At 33.7% G+C, this 23,434-nt stretch overlaps 1 protein-coding gene across 1 annotated transcript in view; it reads right to left on the reverse strand.

Moving 5' to 3' along the window:
• Positions 1-406: 406 nt before the first annotated feature.
• Positions 407-23,434, reverse strand: part of CAPZA2 (capping actin protein of muscle Z-line subunit alpha 2) — a 56,598-nt gene continuing 33,570 nt past the window's right edge. The window contains exons 4-10 of the mRNA XM_045864366.3: positions 19,865-19,928; positions 15,751-15,957; positions 13,462-13,541; positions 9,817-9,895; positions 7,636-7,707; positions 2,702-2,764; positions 407-1,815 (exon numbers count right to left, since the gene is read on the reverse strand). Coding sequence (XP_045720322.1) covers positions 1,675-1,815; positions 2,702-2,764; positions 7,636-7,707; positions 9,817-9,895; positions 13,462-13,541; positions 15,751-15,957; positions 19,865-19,928 — 706 coding nt within the window. The 3' untranslated portion in view covers positions 407-1,674. The remainder of the gene's footprint in view (positions 1,816-2,701; positions 2,765-7,635; positions 7,708-9,816; positions 9,896-13,461; positions 13,542-15,750; positions 15,958-19,864; positions 19,929-23,434) is intronic.

Consider the following 23,434-nt stretch of genomic DNA (forward strand, 5'->3'; position numbering starts at 1 on the left):
GTCATCACCTTAAAGACAAATGCATGTATTTTCACGATTGCCTTCTAGGCCATAAAACAGCCAAAGTAACTGACCTTTAGGGGATAAAAACCCATGACAGTCCAAATGATATAACCAGCTAGCCAATTAAAGAAAGATTCACCTAGTATTTAGTTTAGAATCATAAGACTTTTGAAAATCTCTTTTAAAAGAAGGGAAGAATAATTAACATTGCTAATTCATTTTCTTCAGAAATCCCAATATGGCAAAATCAGAAAAAAATGTTTTAACCAAATTAAAGAAAACGATTTAACCCAAACTATCAAATTTCCTATTAAATTCTCCATGTTTTCAAAGCCCACCTTTGATTTTTAAAAAGAAATTAAATAGCATGCTTTCATTGAGAAAACTTTTAAATTCTATACAATTCAAGCTAATGAAATATTTTATTGTACATAATAAAAGTGGTGTTTTAAAAAAACACTTCCAGGCCCAGACATCTGCAAGAGTATGTGAGGAAGGGATTCCACTGGAGTATAATAAGCAATACTCGATTGAATGAAACCATAAACCCACCCCACTCTCTATAGTAAATTCTAACATTCACCACAGGTTTGAAATTCCTGTAGCATCATTAAATGTGTATTTTAAAATATTACAAACATGCTTATGATGCATAGGAAGATGGAAAAATTTAGACTGTAATGCACACCATATGTACTCCCAGCTTTTCTAATTTACAACCAGTTAAGAATCACAATATCCAAAGAAAGTATTTTAAAATAGTATATGACTCACTGATAAGTGATATTCTACTCAAATAAATAGGAAAATTTTCATTTTAATGTCACATTGAATTTTAGTACTTTTCAATCCAAGAAAAGAAATAAACTGAGACATGGTCATGAGTTCAGGATTATATATATTACAATTTGCCTTGTTATAATACATTTGTGGCTTTATGATAAAAATAACTCAGGGACATATGGAGTTCAAGCTAATCTGCGTAACTGTCACAAGAAAAAAGCATTAAATGCATTTCTGAAATAAGTATTTTCATTTAATTTCAGAATCTCCAAACAGCATTAAACCTTGGCCTTGTTTTAAAAAAGTTTAGTTAAACACTAAGCTAGCTAAATAACCGTCTTGAAAGATTCAAACACAACTGATATAGAAAATGCTTTCCCTCTAATCTCAATCTTACATAAATGGAAGAGGTGAGGGGGAAAAGGTAGACAATTTCTTTAGCAGCATATATGGCTAAATCCATCAACCACCTTAAACTAGAATGTCCATTATTGACCCCATTAAAAAGAACTGGGCAAATATCAAAAATTACCCACTTCATAAACCAAAGACAACAATTTTAGGGTTACGGTAAGTAAAATATTTTTGAAACATTTCAAAAACTTTTAACATTACACTAGAGGAATCATCTCTTAATTTTAAGAAAGAAAGGTATAACAAAGTAAAAGACATTTAAACTAAACTGATTTTCAATCCCCTTTGAACAAAAGAAATGAAAAATAATGGTTGATTAGCTAAGCTTTGTGCTCTAACCAAACTAATTACAGTGATTTTAAATGGCAACAGCCCATCTGACTGGGTAGCTCGACAGTTCTGAATATTTTTGCAATGATTTTTTTTTTTTTAAACGCAAAGACATTAAAATGATCTGGTCATGCAATGTTCATCTTATGCATTCTGCATCTCTTTGCCAATCTTGTAGCTAAGGATCTTGTTCCAATCAATCTTCGTGCGTGTAACTGGCAACTGTCGACGTAAGGCTTTGAAAGTAGTATCCGACATTGTCTGATAATTCTCACTGATGGCAGTCTATGAAAAATAGTAGTTAAAAGTTTAAAGAAATAAAAGGAACAGAACAATTTATAAAGCACATAGATGTTTTAGAAAAACCTTTATTTAAGCAGCCTATTTCAGTTTTTAAAAAAGTAAAAAAAAAAAAAAAAGTCAAATAAAAACCCCAATGTGGTTTTAAAAACTCTTTAAAAGCAGCTAAAAGAGGGCCACCTGGGTGGCTCAGTCAGTTAAGCGTCCAACTCTTGCTCTTGGCTCAGGTCTGGATTTCACAGTCATCAGTTCAAGAGTCACATGCTCTACTGACTTAGCCAGCCAGGCGCCCCTAAAAGAAAAAGTCTATAATCATTTGAATAATTAAATTTAATGAAATGAAACTGCAAATTAGATTTAATATTTGTGTATTCTCATTTTGGATCTATTTTTCTATTTCACTCAGAACAATTTTATAAATTATTGTCTGCAAGGAGAAATATGGCTAATCCACAAATTAAATGTGTAAGTTCAAGAGTATAGTTTAGAAGCTGATAAAAAACGTAAAAAGTAAGAATATATAGTGAAGTAAGATCTACTTCAGATTACACATAATCTAAATACTTGATTACACATAATCTAAATACTTGAGGAAATACTTCATAAATTAAAATTTCCAATTAAGAACAAAATAACCATTTAAAATCTTGGCATATTGTGACTAACACTCAGAAATTATAATTGGCTAAAACTGAGTTTTGGCCACATTTTCATAATTTTGCCACTGATTTAAAAACAACAAATAAAACAAAAAGGACTATGTTTTATTATAGTGAAACAAATGAAAAAAATTCAGCCTCATGACAAATTAAAATTTCAGTGCCATTATTTAAAGCAAATATAAATCATGTAGTATTTTTTAAAAACATACCTGGTATTCATTTTCTGCAGCTTCTACAATCTTTATAAATTCTTTTGCTGTTTGCACCTCATTCTGAATGAAAAACAAAACCAAAAGTAAATAGTAATGTAAAACTACACCATTTCTTTCAAGTTTTCCATTTTTTAAAATTTGAGTATAATTCACAAAGTTACAGTAGTTTCAGCTGTACAACATGCTGATTTAACAAGTTTATGCATTATGCTATGCTCCCAAGTGTAGCTACCATCTGTCACCACACACAATGCTATTATAGTATCATTGATTATATTTCTTATTCTGTGCCTTTTACTCCCTAACTCATTCCTTAACTAGAAGCCTGTATTTCCCACTTCACTTCACCATTTTGCCTCTTCCCCCACCCCCACTCCCTCTGGCAACCATCAGTGTGTTCTCTATATTTATATCTACTTTTTGTTTTTTCGTTTTTTTTTTCTGAATTCCACAGATGAGCGAAATCATATGGTATTTGACTTTCTCCGTCTGACTTACTTCACTTGGCTTAATACCCTCTAGGTCCAACAATGTTGTTGCACATAGCACAATCTCATCTTTTTATGGCTGTGTAATATTCCACTGTGTGTGTATAACTGTATATACACAATTGTGTGTATGTACACCCCCCCACCTTCCTTATCCATTCGTCTATTGGTGGATACTTAGGTTGCTTCCGTATCTTGTTTATTGTAAATAATGTTGCAATAAACATTCCTATATCTTTTCCGATCAGTGTTTTCATTCTCTTTGGGTAAACATCCAGCAGTGGAATTATTGAATCATATGGTATTTCTATTTTTAATTTTTTGAGGAACTTCCATACAGTCTTCCACAGTGGCTACACTAGTTTGCATTCCTACGAACACTGCATGAGGGTTCCTTTTCCTCCACATCCTTGCCAACACTAATTATTTATTGTCTTTTTGATTTTAGCCGTCCTGACGGGTGAAAGGTGATTTATCATTGTGGTACTGATTTGCATTTCCCTGATGATTAGTGATGTTGAGCATCTCTTCATGTGTCTGTTGGCTATCTGTATGTCTTCCTTAAAAAAGATGTCTGGGCGCCTGCGTGGCTCAGTTGGTTAAGCGACTGCCTTCGGCTCAGGTCACGATCCTAGAGTCCCGGGATCGAGTCCCGCATCGGGCTCCCTGCTCAGCAGGGAGTCTGCTTCTCCCTCTTCCGCTCCCCCATCTTGTGCTCTCTCTCTCTCAAATACAGAAAATCTTTAAAAAAAAAAAAAAAAAAAAGATGTCTAATTCAGGTCCTTGGCCCATTTTTTAATCGGACTATTTTTTGGGTGTTGAGTTCTCTAAGTTTTGTTTTGTTTTTTTTAAGATTTTATTTATTTATTTGACAGAGAGAGGGAGCACAAGTAGGGGGAGCGGCAGACAGAGGGAGAGGGAGAAGCAGGGTCCCCACTGGGCAAGGAGCCTGATGTGGGACTCGATCCCAGGATCCTGGGATCATGACCTGAACTGAAGGCAGAGGCTTAACTGAACCACCCAGTAGGTGGTTCAGTTCTAAGTTCTTTATATATTTTGGATATTAACTCCTAATCAAATATATCATTTGCAAGTATCTTCTGCCATTCAGTAGGCTGCCTTTTTGCTTTGTTGATCATTTCCTTCACTGAAGTACAAAAGCTTTTTATCTGATGTAGTCCCAATAGTTTATTTTTGCCTTAGGAGACATACTTTCAAAAATGTTCCTAATGCCAAGGTCAAAAAAATTACTGTGTTCTCTTCTAGGGTTTTTATGGTTTCAGGCTTCACATTTAGGTCTTTAATACATTCTGAGTCTACTTTTGTGTACACCACTATTATTTTTAAATAGGTGTGTCAATATATGTATAGACAATGCTTTACTAGTTTAATAAATAACAAATAGAAATTATGACAAAGTGAAAATACTGTAAGATCAGTTACTCTAAGTCCAAGGGGAACTACGCAAAAATATTTTAAAAGTCTACAGAATGAGCCTGGTTTCACTGTTTAAGGAAAGCGAAATCTTAATAATACGTATTAATGAAAAACTCAATAGTAATACTTAACATGAATTCGACAATCTGCTTACAGGTAAGAAATTAGTCATAAATTTCTAATTAATGACTGTATCTAAGTATTATTAAATATGTACTCAACAGTATTTACCACCATAATAATACATTTTAAAAACATTAGGAAAAGCTTATTTTATTTTATTATTTAAGATTTTATTTATTTGACAGAGAGAAATATAGCGAGAGAGGATGGGGAGCAGGGGGAGCGGGAGAGGGAGAAGCAGGCTTCCTGCCGAGCAGGGAGCCCGATGCGGGGCTCGATCCCAGGACCCTGGGATTCTGACCTGAGCCAAAGGCAAACGCTTAACGACTAACTCACCCAGGCGCCCCGGAAAAGCTTATTTTACAGTTTAAGGTGAATTTACTGTAGTGTTTAAATATTTTCTGGAAAAATTTTAACATTCCAATATATGGGTTTCTTTGCTTTTTTCCTAACAGTAAAAAAGTTACCAGAAATTTAGACTTTTTCATAAAACAGTGTTAATGTAAAATTCTCTAGTATCTTACTTTATATGTTTTATATATTTACACATATGTATTTATATTTCTATAACATGTGCATTTTTTTCTGTCCAAAAACAGTTAAAAAAGAGAAAACCCTGTAAAATAAAGTAAAAAATTCATTTCTAAAAAGCAGCACAAAAGGTATATTGGTCAAGTTTAATTACTATGACCACCTCTCAACAACTCCACAGTCTGTAATTTTGTAGACAACTGTCTTTTAGAAAGAATCTTTGCTCAGTGTCAAACTAAAAAAGATAAGTTATGCAAATAATGTTACATGTATGCACATGATATAGAACAATACCAAATACAGTGTCTAATGGAAAACCAGACATTAGTTTCTTTTACTGGCAAATTTTGCAAGTAGAGTACTATTTAGCACAAAGGCACAAATCACCTATGTGCTAGTGAAACATTTTCTTAAATACCAGCTCTCTTCTCTTCCTAGGTAGCATCTGGCCTTGTACATTCACACGTTTCTTAATGTTAAATCAAATGCTTCCTTAAATTAAAAATTAACTCTTCTTTATTTGTAGGTTAGCTAATTTTGTATATTAGCAGTTGATGTTTATAATATATTGGCACTTTTAGGTATACAACACAAATGTTTATGGAGAAATATAAAATGTGACTATTAATGTTTTATTATTAATATCACTGGGGCAAAAAAAAAAAAAAAAATCCCACAAGGAAATAGCTGCACATGTACTGGAAAGAAATGTGTGAGAAGAGAACTATGTGGGGAAATAAAACTAAGTTCAAAGTTTCTTGAATTTGAAAGCTGAACTTCAGAAAAACTTCATTAAATCATAATCCAGATTAAGGGGGAAAATACAATAGAGTTTAAAAGTTGAGTACAGAATCATAGACCTAAATTTAAAAGCTAAAACTATAAAATTCTTAGAAAAAAACCATGGAGTAAATCTTCATGACCCTGGGTTAGGCAATGGTTTCTATTAATATACCAAAAGCAAAAGTAACAACAACAAAAAAATAAATTGGACTACATCCAAACTAAAATTTCTTGTTCTGCAAATGATACAATCAAGAAAGTGAAACAATACATAGAATGGGAGAAAGTATTTGCAAATCCTATATCCGATACAGGACTTGTAGTCAAAATATATAAGCAACAATTACAACTCAACAATAAAACCACAAATAACCAATTAAGAAATAGACAAAGGATCTGAATAGACATTTTTTCGAAGAAGATCTACAAATAACCAATAATACATGAAAAGATGTTCGACATCACTATCCACCAGGAAAATGTAAATAAAAACCACAATAAGATACCTCTTTATACCAAGCAAGATGGCTATAATAAAAAAGACAGCCATAAGTTTTGATGAAGACATGGAAAAATTGGAGCCCTCATAGACAACTGATGGAAATGTAAAATGGTGCAGCCTCTTTGAAAACAGTCTGGCAGAAGTTCTTCAGAAGGTTAAATACAGAATTATACACAACTCAGCAATTCCACTGTCACCAAAGAAAAATTAAAACAGAAAAATGAGAACAAATGTCTACACAAAAAATAGTACACAAGGGGCGCCTGGGTGGCTCAGTCATTAAGCATCTGCCTTTGGCTCAAGTCATGAGCCCAGGGTCCTGGGATCGAGCCCCACATCGGGCTCCCTGCTCCGCAGGAAGCCAGCTTCTCCCTCTCCCACTCCCCCTGCTTGTGTTCCCTCTCTCGCTGTGCCTCTCTCTGTCAAATAAATAAATAAAATCTTTAAAAAAATAAAATAGTACACAACAGTTCACAGCAGCAAAAAGTAAAAAAACAACACGAATCCAACTGATAAATGGATAAATGCAATGTGGTATATGGAGTATTATTTCAGAATAAAAAGGAGTGAAGTACTAGAAACATTGAAAACATTATGCTAAGTGAAAAAAAGTCTCAAAAGACCACGTATTATAGTATTCCATTAATATGAAATGTCCAGAATAAGCAAATCCATAGAGTTATAAGGTAAATTCATGGTTGCCTAGGGCTGAGGAGGGTTTTGGGGAAGGACTGGTGGGGGAGACGGATGGGGAGTGACTGCTAATGGGTACAGGGTTTCTGGGAGACAAAAACATTCAAAATTAGATTGTGGTGATTGTACAGTCTTGTGAATATACTGAAAAACATGGAATTTGATACTTTAAATGGGTGAACTGAACAGTATGTGAATTATACCAATAAAGCTGCTAAAAAGTTACGTACAGACTTCCAGTTAACTTACCATCTTTAACCTATTTCAAAACACTTTAATCTGAAGCACAAATATTACTTAAAATGTTAGTTCCAAAACTGTTCTAGCTTTACAGAAGTATTAGGTTGTTGAAATTTTTGAAATTAATTACTTACAGACACTGTTAGGGAATCTTGTATATCTTTATGACTCACTAACTGAACATTACCATCTTCATAATAATGAACCTATTAGAAAAAGAAATTATAGAAACCACACATTATAGGAATCATCAAGATCTTCACGGCTTTAACAATTGCATCAGTGCAAATGACTACCAATTTTAGCTCTAAACCTAGACTTCTCTGCTGAGCTCCTGACCTTTCAAACTCCAGCATAGTGAGGAGACTAATTTGCAGTTCCTGTAATTACTCAGGCAAGCCCTCCACTGACCTGATTCTGGACATTTCTACGTAACAGATATTCTACTGATATCTAAACTCAAGATTTCCAAAACTGAGCTCACCATATTCCCTCCCAAATATCATTCCTCTTTTGTGCATTTCCACCATTTAATTTCTCAAATTTAGACATGAATTTATTCAATAAACATTAGCTGAGTGATTACATGCCTGCTACCACAAAGTTCTAGGGATGCACAGCTTTTAAAAAGAGTCCCTGGCCTTATTTTTCAATACAACACAGTAAGAGATATGTACAAAGCACACAGAGAGTGTCGAGACACTGAGAGTCTTGAGACTCTCTGAGAATTAAAAAAGGATTTCGGAAAAGAGGCAACAATACTTGGGTTTAGCAATGTAAGTATGCCAACAATTAAACCAGGGAAGATAAGGCAACTGAGCTTAGAGAACAGCATACTGTAGAAAGGCTTGGAGGTACTTATGGCTGAAATGTGTATGAGACTGGGGAGGGAAGAGTGGCTGGAGAAACAGGTAAAGACAAGTCAACTTTGGGCCTTGTGTACCATGTAAATATGTCTGGACTACCTAGTAAGTGAGAGTGGTCTTAAGTAAGAAAGTAACATATCCAGATTTAAATTTTTAAAAATCATCTTTGTGATGAAGGCAATGTGAAAAATAGATTATGGGATGGCAAAGGGTCCAGAAAGTCAACATATTAAATAACAATTATATGCTAGGCATCACGCTAAGTGATGAAGACAGAACTGTCAGATAATCCTAGCTCTCAACAGACAACAGACAATCCCAGCTCTCAACAAGCTTTGGCTCAACAGAGGCACCATTTTAGAAATTATCCAGGTGAAAGCTACTAAGGCCCAACTGAAGGAAAGAATAATGTCAACAGTAATGGTCATCATTCATCAAGCACTTCATGTCTGGCTCTGTTCTAACCATTTTGCCCATATCAACTAATTTTCAAACATTCATATGAGCTTTGTATTGCTGTTTTCTTTTTCAGATTCATGAGGAAACAAGCAAAAATAGCTAGTATTAAATGACTTCCTATTGTCATACAAATAAAGAGCTGGATTCAAATTCAGACAGCCTGCTTTCAAAACCCACACTCTTAGCCTCTATTCTCTAGCCCCTAATGGACAGTCACAAGAAGACATAAAAGCAATAGGATAAAGACCAGGAATGTATAGTGGAGTCAAATGATAGAGCAGCTGTATCTGACTCATCTTTATTCCTTTATGGCTTTTAGCAAAATATCTTTCATGATAGTTAATGAAATAAACTGAATAAATAAGTAAACCAAGAGAGAAAAAGACTGGTCAGTCTTTAACTTGTTTAGTAATGTTTATATTCAAATACTTGGTCTTATTTATCAAATGTTCTATATAAACATTTGAGTTTACACTAAATGAGTCAAAGAATTCAATTATGGTGGGTTTCTTATAAGAAACCAAATGTGAGTACAGAAGATACTTAAAGGATAAATGTCATATCTACATATATTAAAATACACACATAATAAATATATATTTATACATCTATATACACATACATATATTAATATTATACCTCACCCAATTCCACCCAATTCAGGAGACAGAACAGCACAACTCAAACTCAGAGGATGCTTGGATGAACAAATTGTTTAAAGAGCAGACCAAATGGTAGCATCTAATTTTAGCTATGTTTTTAGAATCTGTAAGCTATCCTTGCATATTTTTGATGACTAGGGAATGAAGTGCAAGGTTATTTGAAAGACGAAAGATGAAATCAACACTACTTGTTTTTCCCAATACCTCAAAACAAAGATCTAGAAAAGAAAGGGTTATTGTGTACTGAGAAAAAGTAAATTTATGAATTAGTTGTTTCTCTGTTCATAATCACCTAGAGATCAGTAAATAAATTCTTTTTGTTTCATACCTGAATTTTCAAGATGCCAACCACCTGAGTGGTTGAAGGGGTGATTGTAAACTTCCACTCTGACCTCCAACGACCATTCCTTAAAAATAAAAACAGCAGCTGTAAATAAGGTAGGGAAAATAATTTGAATAAATTTTAAGTTCCAGATTTAAAGTCAATGCTACTGTATGAAAGTGTGGGGGATGGATGCTGGATACTCATTTTTTAATCACTGAAATATTTATGTATGTATGTATTTAAAGATTTTACTTATTTGACAGAGAGAGACACAGTGAGAGAGGGAACACAAGAAGAGGGAGTGGGAGAGGGAGAAGCAGGATTCCCGGCGAGCAGGGAGCCTGATGAGGGGCTAGATCCCAGGACCCTGGGATCATGACCTGAGCCAAAGGCAGACGCTCAACGACTGGGCCACCCAGGTGCCCCTAATCACTGAAATATTTAAAAGAATCAAAGGGTTAAGTTCAGTTATGAACTACATTTAATCTTCATCCTATTAATAAGAAAGGACCTATCCAATGGATGCAACTAAAGAATTCTAAAGCTAAGGCTTAAAATACAGTTCAAAACTAAATTATGTAAGCCACTTCTGGAAAAAAATTTTAAGCTACTTCTTCACAACTGACTACTTATGTTTTAATTAAGAATAAATTGAATAAATAGGTGAAGGGGAATGGGAGATACAGGATTCCAGTTATGGAATTAATAAGGTGATAAAAGGATAAAAATAGGGAATATAGTTAAAAGTACTGTAATAACATTGTATGGTGACAGATGGCAGCTATACTTGTGATGAGCACAGCGTAACTACAAACTTATCAAATCATTATATAATACACCTGAAACTAATGTAACATTGTGTGTTCAGTATACTTCAATTAAAAAAAAAGAATAAACTGAACAAATGTTCAGATTACCAAGGGCTTTCACAAATACCATCAATGCAGTCTGACATCCACTGAATAATACAAAGTACCAAATAACTTTAAAAAGAATGGGTAGTAATACAGTATTTTAAAGGTTTTGATATCTGGAAAGAGAAAGGCTTTATATAAGGAGTTATAAGTGTCAGAATATTTTTCTTTTCCAGTTTTAGGATTAAATTTCCACATAAAAGGTACCGCCTCCTCTCACTTCTCAAAATTACAAATTAACACATATTAATGGTAGGAAATTGTGGCATTACAAACAAGCAACCAGTATGTTGTTACTCATTTCTGTCTCCCAGATAATGAATTTTATCCTTTTTTTGGCCTTTTCATGGCAACTTTCCTTCTACCTCTGTTGGCTCTTTGTACGCTAAACACATTCTGAAAGGCAAGTTTATACCTGTTAGGTTTTTTTGAACAATAGCATATGATTCTGAAAAATTCACAGTTATCGGATCACTATACTGGCTTTGCTATAAAATTACTTCTGGGTTTCTTGTAATATTCTTGCAATCTACCCAACCATGAAAAGCTAGAGAATGAGAGTACTCATACCTAAAGTTAACACTTAACATTTGAAAAGTACTACCATTAGAACAATGATCTACAAAATAAAGAGAATTTTATACCATGCCTTGATTTTGAGTGACATTCAAAATTATCCATAAGTAGCTCACTCAGTTGGACAAAGAACCTAGGTCTATTTATTTTTATTTCATGATTCCGAAAGAAGTTATTCCTTTTATTTAGGTATTAGTATTGAGCGCTAGTAAGTTCTAAGCATACACATTTCTGATTTATTATGACAATATGCATATATAAACACTGATTACAAAAAGAAAAAAGGAATTTCAAATCTAGTACTGGTACCAATTTAAGAACTATCTCAAAAAATCCTTCCAAAGGCATTATTACTACATAGTTACGGTAAATGATGCTGAGTCATACTCTTTTATCAATGGAGTACACAGTCAAGATGTCCTAGCCTTTATTTATATTCTTCCCTTCTCTTCTATTAACATTGTAATTACAAATATGTGTTTATTCAACAAACATTATTAAGCCTCCAATACGGCTAGACACTAGGGAAAGAGCAGAGACCAAGAAGAGAATGTCCTAGTGAAATCTATTAAATATCCATGGCTAATATCTTTTGATTTTTATTCTATCTGTATTTTTAGGTGAAGTCTATTTCTTTGTAGCAAAATATTTAGATTTTACTGAGATTATTGTAGTATGTTATGTCTAGCACTTTGTCATTTAGAATTTATCTTTTCTAAAAAGGGGAAGTCACTTTTAACTTCCACGATATAATGTTCATTGTGGTAGTTTAGGAGAAAAATTCAGATATGTGAAGCAAATTAGTGAGAACAGAGAACTCAAAAACAAACATCTTCATTTTACACAGGCTAAAGCTCAAATAAATTCTATTTTTGAAAACTAATCAGTAAATTCACTATAACAGCTCCAATATATATTAAAGTAAAACTTTGTAACATGAATTTTCCTTTAATACAGTCTCAACAAGACTGATTTTATGATACATATCTTGGCACAAATTGCATAAATTAATAGATTTCTTTCTTTAGGATATTGGTAGGTTACAGCTACAAGTTTTTATGCCTAATATGGAGAACCTACACTTTTATTAAGTCCATAAAAGTAACTTTATATACCAGAATCTTTAGGGAACTGCAGCTTGTCATTAAGGCGTATGTTTACATATGGAATTGATTTTCCTTCAGTGATAATGGATCTGCATTTCTCCAAATGTTCTTAGTTAACCTTGTAACCTTGCATTTATTTCTAAGATGGTTAAATAGTGGAGCAATTTGGGCCATGAACCAAATTAGTCCACAGGGGTTACTGATACCTCTTACTTTACCCTCCAGAGCACAACCAACCAACTTGGCTAAACAAGTCAAATATTATGACTATACTTACTCTGATGATCTTAGCATGTATTAACAAAAAAAAGAGGGTAAAGGTAAAGATTTCATTCAATTCTGAATTTATAAAGTCTTGTACAGACTCAGAATTTTATAAAGGAGATGTCTCAGAAATAGTCTTGTCTAAAAATACAAAGACTCAACAACTTGTCAAAGGTCCAAGATTAATAGGGAAAGTTAGTGCTTTAGGGGACTGGACTTTTATAAGGAATAATCAATGAATTTGATTACAAAATTATAATTTAATTAAAATGAAATTATGATTGTAATCTGCCTCACTGTATAAAATATGTCATTACTTCTTACATTGGCCAACCAAACACAGAGCAATCCACATGAAAACACCTATTTCAGAGCCCCCAAAGTTCACCAGAAAAATCATTGTTCTTTCCCTTTATAATTACCTCTGTCCTCCTCTCCCATACTAAGTCTCATTCAGGAACAATCCCTTCTCAGAATGTGCATAAGGGCCTGCCTGCCAACTGGTCTGCTCGCAGGCACAAATGTTCCCTTAGGATGCTGCTTCCAAGTCTCTAAAAACACTCGATACAATCCCACGCTCTTATTCACTGAGTGTCGATGGATTTACCACTACCTTTAAATAATTATGCTGATTATGGAGGAAATACCTTTCTTATATCAAGAGGCTGAAGTTTTATGTTTAGGCTGCACTTAAGTTATACACAAACAGGTACAGGTCCAACCAATAAAGCAAGGACTACAAAAGATGTAAATGTCAACATTCCCCAAAATACAAAATTTTAACTTACCAAAAGTTTTTTGCTTGGAACTGATGGCTTTCTATGCATGCAATAATGGTTTGCTGTCCATCTATTTTTTTACCATATACCTTAATGGCAAAGAAAATAAAGAGAAGAGTGAATTCAGGGCCACAGAATAGTCAGCTTTAAACACCTGTCCCAAAAAAAAAAAAATGTATAGCACTTTGGTAGGAACATATAAAAGAAAAGAGAGTAGGTCATCATTCTAATATAGTAGCTAGAAAAACAAGTACTCAGGGCGCCTGGGTGGCTCAGTTGGTTAAGCGACTGCCTTCAGCTCAGGTCATGATCCCAGGGTCCTGGGATCGAGTCCCACATCGGGCTCCCGGTTCAGCGGGGAGCCTGCTTCTCCCTCTGACCCTCTCCCCTCTCATGCTGTTTCTCTCCTGCTCACTCTCTAATAAATAAATAAATAAATAATCTTAAAAAAAAGAAAGAAAGAAAAACAAGTACTCAAACATGTCCACCTATAATCACAAATTCTTAGTGAATCACAAAAAAGCACAAAATTGGGGCCCTGGGTGGCTCAGTCAGTTGGGCGACTGCCTTCGGCTCAGGTCATGATCCTGGAGACCCGGGATCGAGTCCCACATCGGGCTCCCTGCTCAGCGGGGAGTCTGCTTCTCCCTCTGACCCTCCTCCCTCTCGTGCTCTCTGTCTCTCATTCTCTCTCGCAAATAAATAAATAAAATCTTGAAAAAAAAAAACCACAAAATTTATAAAGTAAAACTCATTATTATACTCTAAAAATATTCACAAACATCCTAGATATACCATACTATTCATTCCAAATACAGGTATCACAAGAAGTGTAGACAATTTTAAACATGTAGATACCAATCTGGCTGTTTCCACACAAATAAAAACTGGACCTACACTGTGATTATCATCTTTGTTTCCTGCACAATCTTAGAGATTCTCATTTCTTCATTTTACAAAGTATTAGTACAGAGGTGAGAAAATTAACTTACTTTTAACCAAGAAAGGTCATTAAGAGAATGCCTGTGATGGTGTGATGATGTTATTTCACCTCTTGTTTATTGCTTTAAAAGTCATGGATAATTTGTAACTTTCAATCCTCCAGGAGCAAATAAGGACTCTCTAACATAACCTAACTACCTATTCTTGAGTTATTCTTCCAAAATAATCCTAATCAACAAGGTTATAATTCAAGGAATTTGTAAAGTATTTTAGGTTATGCTGTAATTTTTCCTGAAGTAATTACATACTTAAGGGGATCATATGAATTTTTGTCCTAACCAGAAAACTTCTGAGAGTGAAATGGGATGCTACTGGTAATATTAATAATTATGTTGAGACAGCAAGTATAAAACAGGATATATAGTAACCTTAGGTTCCAGAGGTAGGTAGAGGCCAGGTCCAGAAGGTTGTGAAAGCCATGTTCAGAAGCCTGGACTCTATTCTAAGTATAACAGAAAATCTTTGAATGATTTCCAGCATGGGCTTTTCATGATCTGATCTGTATTTCAAAAGATCTCCCTGGCTATGGAGAAGATCATAGAAACACAAACAAACTGGGGGCGGGGGCACCTGAAAAGCCTACCTGGGTATAAACAATCTTACAAAAAAAAAAAAAAAGAAAAAAAAAAAAAGGACTCCTAATTTCTACCATTTCATACTGAAAATATAAAAAACAGGTTAAAACTATGAAAGAACCACATTAAAAAAGAGACTTGATTATAAAACAGGAAGGACATGATTCCACTTCCAAAAAACTTAATTTGTTCTAAGATCTTGAAAGAAGTTTCATCTAAACTTACTGAGATGAGTTATTAACATGAGATTAAAGAATCCTATAGCATCATGCTCTAATCAATGTATGGACAATTCCTACTTGGATTTAATTCAAGGTACAACCATTTTTCCATTTTGGGCAATCATAATATATTTATTATTTAGAGTTTCTTGAACATTCTTTTTTTTTTTAAAGATTTTATTTGACAGAGAGAGACACAGCGAGAGAGGGAACACAAGCGGGGGGAGTGGTAGAGGGAGAAGCAGGCTCTCCGCCGAGCAGGGAGCCCGATGCGGGGCTCGATCCCAGGACCCTGGGATCATGACCTGAGGGGAAGGCAGACACTTAACGACTGAGACACCCAGGCACCCCATCGAAAAAACATTCTTAGAAATATTTAAGAAAAAAAACAATGGCAAGTTATAAAATGCCAGTTCTGTAAGTTACAGATTTCAGGAGATCATAAAAACACTGTCATATTTACATACAACAAAAGAAAAATATGCATATTGATTACTTACAGTGCAGACCCCATTTGGATAATGTTCTTTTACATAAGCTCGGAGAGCAGTTTCTACTGAAGTTCTCCATGATTCAACTGCATTTTCTGCTTCATATGGTCTTGGATCAGTTGCTTCCTTTCTTAAGTGATCAAATTTGAAACAGATTCTGTTTTTGGGATCCAAAAACTTTCCATTCCCCAAGTCGCCATGTTCTGTTATCAATACCTTCAATGGTGCAATGAATTTTGGAAAAAAAAAAAAGTATTTAAAATAGCATTTAAGTACTGATATATATTAATATACATTCACTTAAGTTTTGTCCTTAACACTGTAAAATAATTCTACTTCAAGCAATTGGTTTAACTATTTGGCACAACTATAATAATTCAAATGAGGCTATTCTCGTTCAGCTAAGATTAGTGGATCTGATTTTCTCCCAATATAACTTCTGGCTACCTGGTGAAAAGAATGCATCTTCTAATATATTGCTGGAGTTTTTGTTTTTGTTTTTTTACAGCTATAAACAGTTTACTATTTCCATTATCAGTTTCCAGTTCTCGAAACTAAGGAACTGGTAATAACCTTCAATGAGAATGGTTACAAGAATAGCTTTTACAAGAATAGCTTTAACCCAGAGAGAATACTCTTCAGTGTGTCCTATATTGTTCCTGGGCCCACAATCTCATCTACTGTGAAGGGTCTGCTTGTTTTTATAATCTATTCACTGACAGTTGTTTTCAACTGACTTTCAAATTTTTAAACATGTAATTTATTCTTTTATATACATTTAAGTTGTACATGCATAAATTTGGCATTCTGTGCTTTATTTCAAAATTTCCCCTCTTGTTCTTCCCTTGCAACTCTCCCAGTCTTGGACTCCTTACCTATGTCAGAACCTCCCCCACTCTCTGATATAAATCATGCACACACAGGATATATCCTTCTCAATTTTTTTCAGCCATACAATCCCACATAGATAAATAAAAACACATCTATGTATACATATACACACATACAGGATTTTTTTTGGTCACTGCTTTACCAGAATGGAATGAAAATGCACACATACACGTATTTTTCTGCATCTGGCTTTTTTCAATGTCAACACCTTACAGAAATCCTTCAAAGTCAACTGGTAAACCTTTCACCATTCTTTTTAATGGCTGTGTAATATCCCATAATGTGGATATAACCTAATTTATTCTGCCATTCCTCTATTGACGGACCATCTCTTTTATTTCCAGGCTGTTTTCTTTTTGAGGGGAGGAATGAGTACATTAAAAATGTTAAAATAAGTACTTTTGTACATATTATTTTAACATGCTAATGTTTTTATTTCCATTAGATGCTTCCATTTCTCTTAAATATATTCCCAGCAGTGGGGACAGGAGGTAAAGGATCTGTATGTTTTTAATTTTTAATACATTTCCAAAAAAATGGCTGTGACAATCCACATTTTTATGAACAGTATATAAGATATATTCCTCTCACATTACACCCATCAACAGGGATACAATTCTTTTTTCAGTCTGATGTGTATAAAATATCTCATTACTTTAATTACATTTCTGACTACTGACAGATTTAAATATCTTTTTGTGTGTGGGCCATTTGTTTTTCTGTGAGAAAATATTCTTTAATATTTTTCATTTGTGTTTTTTTGTTGTTATTTTCTTATTAATTTAAAAGAGTCCTTTGCGTAAGGTATGTTTCATCTTATGGTTAAAATAATAATTATGTAGCAAAATGTCCATCTTTTCTTCTATAGTTTCTGGGTTTCCAGACTTGTTTAAGACGGTCTCCCTGCCCTAGTATTGTACATATAGACTCTTTTAAAATTTACACATTTTTAATCCACCTGAAATTTATTTCTATGTTGTATGAGACAGAGGTTCAAATTAACCTTCTTAACAGAAACCAGTTGTGCCAATCTTTTATTATGTCTATCTAAATTATAATCTTGTCACGCATAAAAATTTTCATACATCTTGGGACTAAATTCTGGTTCTATATGCTGCTGTACTGATCTCTGTCTACTTTATACAAAACCATCCTGATTTGACTTTACACTGGTTGTAAAGCCTCTTCTGCTAACCAGTAAAGGAATTCTCTTTTACTCATTCTTACTGTTCTTACATTTTTCTTCCCCCAAGCATGTATTTTTTTGCATAAACTTCATGAACATTTGACCAATTAAGAAAACTATTAGGATTCAAATCAAATTGCAATAAATTTGTATTTTAGTTTTTAAATAATTTAACTTTCTATTTTCAAAATGGAATGTGGCGTTGCCTTTCCATTGTTCATATCCTGTTTTGTGTTTTAAGAAGACAACCACCATTGTCTTCACAATCCTTTGCCTTTCTTGTTAAGGTTATTCCTAGGTTAACGCATAGTTTTACCAAATAAAATGGAATTCCTCCCCCTCCAACCATTTCTAGTATAAAGTACTTATTTGGTGCAATAGAGGACAGCTAATGAGTTTTGTATACTTACCTTAAATTCAGCCATCTCACAAAATTGTTTTAAGTCTAGTAGTTTCTTTTATTTGGGAAGTTGATTATATAAATCATGTAACCTAAGAGTTTTATTTACTTTTATAAAGCTTTAAAAGTTCTCATTCTCTTGTCTTATTTGCTATACCTCCATTAGGTTAGATAGTAATAAGCAGACAAACCTGGCAAATTTCTATTTTAACTACAATTATTTTAGCGTTTGTAGTCTATGATATTTACTGTGATTTTTGTTAAACAATCTACTATACTTAAGAGGTCTTCTTCTATCCCTAGATTACTCAGGGTTTTTGTAATAAGGACTAGCTGCTGGATTTTTCAATTCCCTTTCACTGTCTATTGATGCATCATAAAGTTTTTCTTTGATTTGCTGATTAACAGATAAGACCAGTATATTGCCTTACATGAAATCACTCATGCATTCTTGTAATTGATTCTATTTACTCTTGATTTGTCATTCTTTTGATATATTCCAGGATGCTATTTAAGATCTATCTAAAGTTTAAAAAAAAAATAAAGTTTTTAAATCTATAGTCATATGTGAGATTAGTTTGATTTTTTGTTTTATCTTTATTAGGTTTAAGTATTAATATTATGCTAGGTTCATAAATGAGTTTGGGAGCTGACAAATATTCTTTTAGGGATGTATTTTAAGAAAATAATGGTCAATGTGCCCAGAGGTACAAAGATTTACAATACAGCTTTGTTTACAGTTAAAGAAAAAGAAAGACCCCCCCAAAAAAACACCCAAAAAATCTCCCAAGAAAATAAATATAGGAGATTCATAAAATGAAACACTATATAGCTTCATATATATGTGTGTATACATACACACACGCATGTCTCTTTCTATATATACATATATATATAAGCTTGTTTTCTCTGCAGTTACAAGTCATCTTCTGTCTAGGCTCTCTTTTCCCCCTGTAAATACAAGACTATGTATTACATAATGAATAATGCCAAATGCAAGCTTTGAGGTAACCAGCCACTAAGAATTGTTACAACTCTCTCATCTTCCACCTACCAGTTCCTTCTTCATACTGTTTTGTATTAAGTTGTGCTTCACATCACACAAGCACAGTATGAATATAAGCACTGTTCGATTATTAATAACTCTAAACACCAAAAAACCCCAAAAACCCCCCAAAAAAACACCAAAATTAGTGACCTTTGGTGGCTTTTCTTAGCAATTCTAACTTTCACTTTGGAAAGAAAAGATTTAATAATTACTAAATGCTAAGTTACTCACATGAAGAACTGTAGAATTCCAGAGCAACCAAAATATGATATAAATCTTACTAATATATATTCTAGATTTTGGATTAATATAGGATTGATTTTTTTTCCTATAAAAAACAAGAAAGTAGATTTAAAGCAATTATTTTCTAAAATCTTAAAAGAATTACATTTGAATACTTCTAAAAGGGACTTTCTGCTAGTAGTATTATTGGTCTCAACAAAAAAAAACCAAATTTTCAATTACTTTGCCCATAAGAGGCCATGATTAAAATGAACACTGTATCTTTAAACATACCACTTCAAAGTTCTTGCTGAATATATTAACTATTATAAATGAAACAAAGAAAAGTCAGATCCCGTGTTCATATGCAACATACCTGATCGTCATAACCTTCAATTTTTACTGGAGTAAACTGGTCCAAGTTATACTGTGCAAATGCACTAAAAAAGAAAAAGGCCCGTTATTAAAGGTTAGCCATCTGTAAGATACATATCTAATTACTTGAGTATATACTGAGTACACAACACACCAGGAAAAAGAGGAGGTGCTATGAGAGATGTAAAGAGTAATCAGACTATGATCAAAGGACTTACAGTTGGGTAGGAGAGATAGTAGATAAATATAACCATAACATGAAGTAGAAAGTACTGTAGAACAATGACCAATAAAGAAAGCATCAAGGACACTACACATTTTAAAAAATAATAAGAAGAGCTTTAGGGGTGATTTCTTTAAAAATCTGACACTGAGAAATGGCCCTGAAATAATGAGTAGGCGCTCCTGCAGAAACTGGAGGGATGGGAAGAAGAGAGTATTTCAATTAGAGAGACCAGGATAAACAAAACACATAAGAAGATGGGTTAGGTCCACATCACAGAAAGCATCAAGCTCAATGCCTGACACATAGCATGTGTTCAATTATGTTTACTGAATTAAAATGAAAGGCCCTGATTGATAGAATAATTACTTCATTTGGGAGGCAGAGCAGAATCACTGAAGCTTTCTGAGAAAGAAGAACCTAACTACCTCTAAAGAAGATTAATTTGGCAGCAGTGTGTATGACAATTGGACAGTGGAGCAACTAGAGCCAAGGGGAAAAAAAAAAAAAGGCAGTTAGGTTGTTATTAGGCAAATGTCCATATCAGAACTAGAGTCTAAACTAAGAAATGGTGACAAGATGGATTCAAGAATAAAGCCTCTCTCTACTCTCATGAGTTAAGTAATACTACATAATTATGTAATACATTTATAGGAAAGATTCTCATAGTACAAAAAATTAACCTGAAAAATATGTAAGGACCATATTATATTTTATTAAATCTATAACCTGAGGTTTTTTCCTACGCTTAACAGAAAGATATTGAGTATTTTAAAATTTAAAAATACATCTGTCAACCTAATCTATCTACTTGGAAGGTTTTCTAGATGGCAAGACATCCACTGAATTTTCAGGTTATTAGCTACTTGAGTCTCCTCTAGAAAGGAATGTTTGGTTGAGCAAAGCCATCACCGATAAATTAACAGCAGACTGGTAAATGTAAAAATAGCAAAAGAGAATTAAATTACTACCTGTCAAATTCCTGACACTGCATGTTCAAAAAAGATGGGGGTAAACATAGAAATGCATGATAAGGGAGAGGGCAGGAGCTACTCACTTCTGATTTCCTTAATTCATTAAAACTGTAATTTTTCTAGGAATAGCCTCAACATAGCCAGGCAGTTATCAACCCTTAAGTGAATTTATTTCAAAACTACTTTGAGATTTAAAAAAAAAAAAAAAAAAAAAGTATTCTAGATCACTTGGAAAGTAGGATTCAGGGCGCCTGGGTGGCTCAGTCAGTTAAGCATCTGCCTTCGGCTCAGGTCATGATCTCAGGGTCCTGGGATCAAGCTCAACATTGGGCTCCCTACTCAGCGGGGAATCTGTTTCTCCCTCTACCACCCCTCCCCACCATTTGTGCTCTCTTGGCTCTGTCTTGTTCTCTCAAATTAATAAGTAAAATCTTAAAAAAAAAAAAGTAGGATTCATTTTCCAGTGAAAGACATATGTAAATAATAAATGTAGATAGTAACTTGGTCCTAGGCCTTTTACTGCCCAGAATATCAAACCCGATCCATCTATCTACTTGGGAATGAGGGAAGAATAGGAAATCTGAAAAGGAGACAACTGAGTATGAAAATAGGTAAAATTTTATCTTAAATGCTCAAAGCAAGTTAAATAGGTGACAGTTACACGGTATAGTGGTAAAGATACTAACCTAGGAGTCAGAATATAGAATACCTAGGTTCTGTCCAAACTCCATTATTAGCTAGCATGGGGCCCACTTACCTTATCTATAAAAAGACGGGTTTGGACTAGCTGACTTCCGAAGTCCCTTCCAGTTCAGAAACTTACTCCATCTACGTACTCATCATCTACTCACCCACTCCTCCACCCAGACCCAGTGAGAACAGGGACTTCTCTGCCTTCTTAGAGTTCTATAGCAAAATCATCCATTTCTAAATACCTGTTCCTGTATTTAGATTTTTATACCCATTACTATTAGTCATGCACCAGTCACATTCTATACTTTTCACCAGGTGTCTCCTTCAGTTTAGCCACATTATTTCCCTACTTACTTTTCAAACCCTGTTCATCATTTAAATTCAGCTCAAAACCACTTCTAAAGAGAAATTAAAAATTTCTCCCTTTGGGCTCCAAAAGCCTTTGATATGCCTCTATTATGATATTTTATTTAATTTGGCCCAATACTAAACATATCTGACTTCCCATTAGAAAATCCCTAAGAGGCTAATAATTTATGTCATCATCATAGTGAAGTCTGGCATTCATATGTTCAGTTGAATAAAAGGCTCTTTCTGGGTATTTAAAAGTTAGACTTGACAGTACTGACGCTTCAGTATGTCTACTTTTACATACTATGAAACATACTGAATTTGTGCCCTTAGGAAAAATATCCCATTAAAACCACTCTTATGAAAAATAGCCATGTTTTTCCCCTTACAGAAAGATAAAAGAGGGGAAAAATAAGACTAAAAGAGTTAAAGCAAAGGGAAAAGGGGAAAGAAAGGAAGAAAGGAGTACATATATGTAAGAAAGATAAGTACTTGTACAAAAGAAATTCAGTATCAAAGATCACAATTGAAGAAGAAATGCGACTACAGCTATGCACTTCCTTTGGTGAAACTGCCACTAGGACACATTCTAAATGTTTTTTTACAATGCTTTGCAAGCTTCTGTTACATAGTTTTGGACAGCCTTGATGATAGGTGATGAATCTTCTTTGGAGGACGAACCAGGTTTGAAGATATTTTAAAAGTAATTCAGAACCAAGTCTAGTGAACAATGAGGATAATACTATTTTTGCTTGAAAATTATTTCATGGAGAGGACACTGTGAACCAGAGTTACATAGTTCTAAAGTCAATCAATGATTTAAGGTATATTTCTTATTTCACAGATAACCCTCAAATGTTTACAAAATGAATTCAAATGAATAGTTTTGAGCAATCTGGAATGAAGACTACTACTGAAGTCAACAAAAAGAAACAATATTTTCTCTAAGTGTTCATCTAGTTAGCAATCACTTACTGATAGTATAACTACATGCAAGACAATCTGAACTTTCTACTTGAGGTTTTGATGTTTTTTTCTTGGTATCATACAATAAGCATCTTATTTTATCATTAGTTACTGATTTCTTCAGACTCATTTCCTTAGAATATCATAGTATTGAGCATTTCAATGTATATATCTCTTGAAATGTGGACAACTGTCCCCATGTTTCATAATAAAAGAAATGTAGATCACATTCTAATTTCTTTATAGAACAAATCCAATTTATTTACTTTAAATGTAAAACCCATCATCAGATAAGTACTTCTTTGGACAAATAAAATTTCAATACTTTAATCATGTTTGAGTCAAACGTACGGCTATTTCATAC

Source organism: Mirounga angustirostris, unplaced genomic scaffold, assembly GCF_029215605.1.
Source record: "Mirounga angustirostris isolate CCGP_5_RB_7025 unplaced genomic scaffold, mMirAng1.0.hap1 SCAF_12, whole genome shotgun sequence".
NCBI classification, from domain to species: domain Eukaryota; kingdom Metazoa; phylum Chordata; class Mammalia; order Carnivora; family Phocidae; genus Mirounga; species Mirounga angustirostris.